The 8,065-nt window shown below is 34.2% G+C and overlaps 1 protein-coding gene across 1 annotated transcript; it reads left to right on the top strand.

Moving 5' to 3' along the window:
- Window positions 1-3,982: 3,982 nt before the first annotated feature.
- On the top strand, window positions 3,983-7,678 carry LOC137739979 (ACT domain-containing protein ACR11-like). The gene is made up of 10 exons (XM_068479748.1): window positions 3,983-4,327; window positions 5,121-5,178; window positions 5,272-5,409; window positions 5,563-5,657; window positions 5,990-6,074; window positions 6,183-6,242; window positions 6,611-6,666; window positions 6,834-6,939; window positions 7,097-7,165; window positions 7,385-7,678. The coding sequence occupies exons 1-10, from the start codon at window positions 4,173-4,175 to the stop codon at window positions 7,445-7,447; spliced, it is 885 nt and encodes a 294-aa protein (XP_068335849.1). The 5' UTR covers window positions 3,983-4,172; the 3' UTR covers window positions 7,448-7,678.
- The last annotated feature ends 387 nt before the right edge of the window (window positions 7,679-8,065 follow it).

Below are 8,065 nucleotides of genomic sequence, written 5' to 3'. Positions count from 1 at the left end.
ATTTTTTGTAACTCAAAATTCGTCACCAATTTATTTTCTGAAACTAAAAATTCGCCCCACTTTACCATGTTTTTATTTTTGTATCACATAGCTGTTAAAGTTGCTGATGTGGATGGATAAAATTGTAATAGCATAGGCATATTTTTAGCTACGCCATATAGAACTCAAATTTGATCCTACTTTACCTACTGAAACTCAAAAGTCGTCATTTTACTCAGTGGGGGAGTCGGAAATTTACAATGATAGGGTCACGAAATAGCTTTCACAAATCGATCATACTTTCATTTATAATTGTTCATGACATATTCTCGTATTTTGAAAACATCGTATCACAGCATTTTCTGAGTATAATTAAGTACATATTTCTCAATGTATACAACTAAGCTAATATTCAACCATTGATCTCCCATCCTATTACAATTGATTTCTTTACAATATTCATCACCAAAAATCATCTTTCAATTGAAGTCGTCGCAATAGGTAAAATCAATGCTAATTTGATGAGCGAGTTCAACAAGGGATATTGTCTATCTTTCTTCGTCTCCACCAACTTTTGTGCAATACTATTATTTCCTTTTAATTTAGAAAATTCATATGCAAATACATGTCAAAAATATAATTGGTTGTACTCCTGCAAATGATGTATATGGAATTTGAAAGGCTTCCTAGCGTCGTCTATCCTACAACTACATACCCAATCTCACCGGTGAAAATTTCCTCATCTCTTCCTCAGTATTGACCTCCTCTCTCACTCTCTCTCTCTCTCTAAGATTGATTTGCTATCACGAAATTGAAGCAAATTCCATTATGTGGGTTTCATTTGGGTGCACCAAGGTAATCAATTTCATTTTTATTTTTTTCCAGATCTTTGCAGCTCAAGCACAGCAACCCAAAAAAATTATAATCTTGAATTTCTCCTTTGAAACTTAATGTTTTATGATTGTTGAATGTTAATGCATAATTGAGATTTATAATCAAATTCATCGGTACATATGGCATAATATTATTGGATGGTGGGTCCCACGTATGTTTAAGGAGTGACTTTTGAGTTCCAGGGAGAAGATGGAGAGTCCACAAGTTAAAGTGAAGCAAATATTAAATTTTAAGAAGCAAAGTGATGACTTTTGAGTTTCAGGAGGTGAAGTTCGCTTAGCGAGTAAGGTTTAGTTTAGCTTAATGAAATGGAGATTTTTCCAACAAGAAGCACATAACAGCTCAACCTTGGGAAGAGGCACACACAAGGTTACCATGAATTTGCGAGTGAACCAACCGCTCTTGCTATCAAAAGAAAGAATGATTCAAATCAGGGAATCGGCACGACCGAACCCCTAATTCTTCATGAGATGTCTTTGGCCCTAGACCAAGCTCTTAATACGAATAGAAATAAAAATTTGTTACAGCCATTTCTATAGATTCAATGTACTCTATGGATAGAGGAATACATAGAGTTGAACATAGTAATAAGAAATTGAAAGATTTTGTTGAAATTGTTTGTTTGGAAATTTCCCAAAAAGCTAATCATATGTTCTTCTCTCCATTGGAACAACATGGTCGTTATGCTCATTACTAAATTTGTTGAAGAGATGAAATATAATCAAGGTATATTTTTTGTATCAGAGGTTGAATCGATCATTAGAAGAAGAATTAGGCAAAAGATTAGGATACATTATGAGAAAATAAAACTTCCATCGAAGAGAAGCAAATGAAAGGCTTTCATAAAATTCTCGTAGAATTGAGAATGAAAACTTGATGCAGCTCTACTTTATGTTATTGAATTGTTCTGCTTGTTCTTCGCCTTCAATTTTTTGGGATCCTTTTTTTCCTACGCAGAAATAAATGCAGGCATAAGGTTTCTCCGGGTAGTTAAATGGTAGCGCAATTCTTTAAGCAAGGACTTCTTCTTGGAGGTGTAGCAACATTAAAATCGAGTTTCAAGAGATTTAACTAAAAAAAAGCCTATATATTACAATTTTACTCATCCATGTCAGCAACTTTAACAGTTATTTGACATCAGAACAGTAACATGGAAAAGTGGAGCGAATTTTGAGTCTTAGGGAGTAAAGTTGTAACTTTTGAGTTATCGAGAGTAAAGTAAGATCAAAATCGAGTTATGTGAGGTGTAACTAAAAATTAAGCCTTTTAATAAATAGCCAAATCTCCCAGTTATTAAAATTTTGAATTTTCCATCCTTCTTTGTCACATGAGAAACTTAAGTGGAATTAAAATAAGTGAATATTACCTTTTTATAACAAAAGAAAAAAGAAAAAGAAAATAAACTTCTCACAATGTACTATCAATAATTTGGTGTTAAGACATCTCATTACATTCGGAGAGTAAATCACTATAACGAAAAAAAGGTTTGGTATGAAGTGAAACTTAAAGCTCTCTAAATATTTATAAGAAACATATACGATAATTTTTTATTACAAACAACATTTTATATTAAGAGAGGGAGAATTTGAACTCAACATGCAGTGGGTTGACCAATATGATTTCCCACCAACATCATCGATATTCTCATAACTTAACCAATTATTGCTAGTTGTATGTAATTTTTCACAAAGGTTGTCATCTTAGGCGTGGAAACTCTCATATATTATATATTAGTTTATCATATGACCGATATGGACAACTATTCTCACCAGGGAAGAATAACCATAACTATTAGAACAATCAACCGTAAGTACACACATACAATCATTTGTGATAACAAATATCTAAATCGAAGCACGTGCTTTATGAATTATGTTAAAACATAAACATTAAAAAAAGGGATAATTTTGCTCACAGCTCTTAATAGGTGATTGTGATACTCAACACTTTATTTATCTACATTGAATGAGTTTAATTTTTGAAATCTGTATAATAAATATACACACATCTTAAAATTTAAACTTATTCAATAATAATAAATAAAGCGTAAGTGAAAATACACTCACAACAAAAAAGGGAGCACATGCTTTAACAACGAAATACGTCCATGGATCTAAAGCGAGCCAGCGAGCGAGCTAGAGAGGAATGGGCAGAGAGAGAAAGAGAGAGAGAGAGAGAGAGAGAGAGAGAGGAAACACAATCTTAACTGTTAATTGTAGACCAAACGCGTCGCTGTTTTTGATACCTACCAGCTAATGCACTTGGGTTGGATTTCACTTGCCAAATAATGAATGGACGTTGGCATGGCAAAGATAATTTGGATTTTGTTCCTTTTTTTTCTTTTATTTTTTTTTAATATATTGATATTTTTATACTAGAGGAATGAGAGTTCGGCTAAATCACACAATGAGTAATTTAATTTAGTATTGAATTTACCTTCCATGATTTTTTTTACTTTTAAAAAAAAAAAAAATTGAAGAAAGGAAAATGAAAGAGGAGCACAAGGCAAGTTACTTGGAAATTTTTTTAGTCCTTCGAAATATATGATATTTTATATGGCATTTTATCTACCGTGGCTTTTTTGAGATATAACTCTTTATTTTGATTCTTAAAGCTAAATTCGATAGAAGTGGTCCGTAAGATTGTTCACTGTAAATCTAACGGAAATATTTCACAGAAAAACACAAATAATTGATGGTGGACAATCTCAAAGACTTATTCTATTGATTTTAAATCTCAAGTGCCAAAATAAAGATTTATGATAATGTCGATAACCATTTTGACTAAAAAAACTTTTATATTTGAACAAATTTCTAAAAACTTGTATTATTTAGTACTACGGTTAAATGATATTCTTATTCGCTTGTAAATGAGAGATCTTAGGTCCGATTCTGGATAAAAGTGAATTTGAACCATATTATAGCATATTGTGAGGTTAAGTCCATCTTCATCCTTTTAGTATATAAGTAATATCTTTGTTAAAAAAATAAATAAAAAAAAAAAAACTTGTGGATCCCATATTTCGGAAAAACCCATGAAATCACCTCAGTCACGTAAAAGTTACCTCCTTCTGTCTCTCATCCCCTATATCGAATGGCGCATAATTCGATGTATCCAGTTGGTCCCCAGTTGCTTCCTTCAATACACTTCATGTCCTTCTTGTCCGAACCCAATTCTCCCATTCCCATTTCTTCTTCAAATTTACCATCTTTTTCTGATTTGGGTTCATCCTTCTAGTCCCTTCTTCTCTCTCCGTTTGCTCAACCTTCTGTCTGGGCTGTAAAATTTTGAAGCTAAAAATGGCTGTGGCTATGGCTTCTTGCGGTGTTGGGGTAAACTTTAACAGTAACTCCAGTTTGAAAAAATACCTTGCAAGTCCAGCACCAGCTGGGGCTATGGCAGAAGCCTCCTTTGGGTTTGCTCATAAACGCTTCTGCATTGTGCACAAAGGAAGGTAATGCTTTTTTTTTGCTCACTGTTATATTGAATTTTTGTTGGTTTTTTATGTTCTTTAATGGGTTTGTTTTACTTTCTTAGATTGTTTTCAGAAATTGGTTTTTTCTTTTTGGTTCAAAAAGTGATGAAATGGGTCCTCTGTTATTTTTCTTATCCCATTTTGGTTGTAGAAATCTTTTGTTTTCTATTTTTGCTTGGTTCTTAATCTCATTTGCATTTTCTAGTACTATGAGGTCTGAATTATATTGCTTATTGATGTATTAATATCTGAGATTCTGGTTTATGTGCTAAGTATTCATTTGATGCTTCTCTGCTATTTTTTCCCTTTATTTTGGTGAAAAAATGAAGTCTTAATTTAATGGATTAATCATGTTGTGCATTCTGGTTACAAAAGTAAATAAATAAATAAATCCTGCAGATTAAAATATATAAATAGTTGGCGTTTTTGTATGAATGAAGTCTGTTTTGCATCTCAGTTTATTGTGGCTGACTTGTTCACTTAACAAGTTTTGATAAGTGATTTTTCAATATGTAGCTGAATTATCATGTCCTTTGCACTTGAGGTTGGAATTATCAGATATCGTTCGACCTCTGTTTATCTAACAGCTCTTGAACCTTTGAGTCCAAGTCCTCGATTGTGGCTTGAACTCAACGTTCCCAAGCGAGCTGATAGATTTTAAGTCGTAGTGTGTTTAACACCTTTATTATTCTTGAGATACGCAAGCATGAAAGTGGGGGTCTTGTATAGTTTCTATTCTTTGTCTAGAAAGTGTATGTGCAATCTATGACAGATCATTATCTTCATCAACCTCAATTACTCCGCGAGCATCTTCTGCTACAGCTGTGGAGGTATTCTAAAAATTTGTTTTGTAATTGGTAATTACTGAATATCAACTTGCTGAATACTTCATTTTTGTGCTGGGTTTTTTATGTTGGAAATAGGATGGTAAATCTGATGGAAGTCCAAGTGAATCTGACACCGTTCCGATTCCTAAGGTTATTATTGACCAAGATTCTGATCCAGATGCAACGGTGGTGGAGATAACCTTTGGAGACCGGCTTGGAGCTCTTCTCGATACTGTATTGAGCATTACTTACGACTTCCAACAATATTGTTTATCTATTATGTTCTCCTGTATAGATTTTCATAAATTTGTTTGAATAATCTATCTTCATCTTTACATCTGAATGTACATGATATCATAGATTAATTATCATTAATTGAATCACCAGATGAGTGCGCTTAGAAACCTCGGCTTGAATGTTGTCAAGGCCAATGTCTATTTGGATTCTTCTGGGAAGCATAACAAGTTTGCCATCACTAGAGCGTGAGTATACTTCACAAGCCTCGTGCCCTTGCATTGAGTATAGTTTTGGCTTGTTGCTATGACTTTGTTATTATTTGTCAATTTGCAATTGATTGCAATGATCTCTTTTCTGCTTATTCTACTTCTTCGACCGGCTTTAACTCCTATACTAGTGGTATAATTGTTTTCTCATTAGATATATGTGCTGAAGAAAAAACAGTTTTCCTTAAGTGGCAGTAAAAATCTAGCTTCCAGTAAATCATCAGCCTTCTATTTTTGTGGATTAACAGATCAGTCCTTCCAATAGCTGTTGCATACCCATTTTCTTATTTGATGGTGAGGTTTGTTTGCAGTGATACTGGTAGGAAAGTAGAAGATCCAGAACTACTTGAGGCTATTCGATTGACAATTATAAATAATCTGATAGAGTATCATCCGGTAATCTTTCTTAAACATTTCCATTTGTTCTTTCGATGGTAACTGGTGGAATATCTTCCGGATTTCTACATTTTGTACGCTTTATTAGTGAATCAATTTTGTCGTTAGGAATCAAGTTCCCAGTTAGCGATGGGAGCAGCGTTTGGAATTGGGCCTCGACCAGAACAGGTTCTTGAAATTTATTATTTAATTTTCGAATAATAGTGTGCTTGAATTTTCTGTGGTGGGACAACTGTTTGTGCAAAGGTTGGTTAGTTCATGTGTTTATGAATCATGAGTATTATGAATTTTTGAGAATAATTTCTTTTGCCTATCACCCTTTGATTTTGTTCAGTCGTAATGTAATTAACGATTTGACTTGACACTCGGCTAATGTGGTACCATCTTAACTTCCAACGAGTCTTGTTTACCTTTACGCCAAGCTGTTTGTTCCATACCTAGTCATTTTTTATTGATGGCATCCCTAGCCATTTTCTGGAAAAGAGCATTACATTCCACAATGTTTTCTTGATTCAAACCTGTGTTTAATTCATCAGGTTGATGTGGACATAGCAACCCACATAAGCGTGAAAGATGATGGCCCCACCCGAAGGTAATGTGCGTTCGATAGGATGGGCTTTAAGAACTCAACAGTCAATTCCCATATGTCAACAATTGTTGTGGCAACAGGCACACAGTAGTCTTCAATGGTTATGCATGAGTGACACATTGACATCACGTTTTGAATGAATGCGTTCAGCTAATATTGGGTTTCTGCAGTTTGCTTTATGTGGAGTCAGTAGATCGCCCAGGATTACTGGTGGATCTTGTAAAGATTGTAACTGACATTGATGTTGCTGTTGAATCAGGAGAATTCGACACAGAGGTGTGCTCTTTTCGCACCTACAGTTGCACCTTCAATATATCCTTTTCTAATTTTATTTCCGATCTCTAGTATCCATATGTATGGAGCTCATCTCTAGTTATTTTGTTTTTAGTTTTTGGTAACCAAGTTCATTGCTAACTCTTGTCTCGGGAATTAGGGGTTGTTGGCGAAGGCAAAATTTCATGTTAACTACAGGGGTAAACCCCTCATCAAGCCTCTTCAGCAGGTAAAGCTAGGATTTAACATATTATGGCGGTCGATGTGGTGAAAGCTAACTGTTTTCTTGTTTTCTAAGAGAAAGTTGCGTCGTTCACCAACTTTACAATCTGATTACTTCCGAAATAGACTTCTGTTGCAAAACCGTTGCCATTATTATGGTTGATTCTGTTGTAAACTAAAAGATGACATCTGAGATTGCTGACCGTAAAACTTGCAAATTTTTTAGGTTCTTGCTAACAGCTTACGATATTATTTGAGGCGACCATCAACCGAGGAGTCCAGTTTTTGAGCAAATTGTAGACTATGTTCAGGAAGTATACTTGGAATTTCCAAAAACTAAGCTGAGGGAAATTGTGGAACACTGTTGCAGTCTTTTGTTCAGTTGAAGGATATATGAACAAAATATTGATACAAAAGTCAGATAATAATGAAATGAAAATAAAGCTTTAAATTCAATACCAATGTAAAATGTTATTGTCCAAATTGTTGTAATGATATCATAGTTATCCTTCTTTTCTAACCCTTTCCTTCATCTCATGGTTTATTTGCAAATGCTGGCTTTATGGACATGTATTCTAACCCTTTCCTTCATCTCATGGTTTATTTGCAAATGCTGGCTTTATGGTTCTTCACCAAGCACTTGGTGACTGCTTTAGACCATAAAATGCTTTACGAAGTAGGCGGAATGCCCATGTACACTTCCTTCTCTGAATCTCTATGCAAAAAAAACATTTTTAACATTAAATTGCTTCTACGACCATCTTCTTCTTCTTCACCAAGCTCTTGGTGACTGCTTTAGACCATAAAATGCTTTACGAAATATGCAGAATGTCCATGTACACTTCCTCCTCTGAATCTCCATGCAAAAAAGCATTTTTAACTTTAAATTGCTTCAACGACCAATCGA

Source organism: Pyrus communis, chromosome 7 (assembly GCF_963583255.1).
Source record: "Pyrus communis chromosome 7, drPyrComm1.1, whole genome shotgun sequence".
Classification (NCBI taxonomy): domain Eukaryota; kingdom Viridiplantae; phylum Streptophyta; class Magnoliopsida; order Rosales; family Rosaceae; genus Pyrus; species Pyrus communis.
Note: the sequence above shows the minus strand (reverse complement) of the source record. Positions and strands in the feature narration are given on the sequence as shown.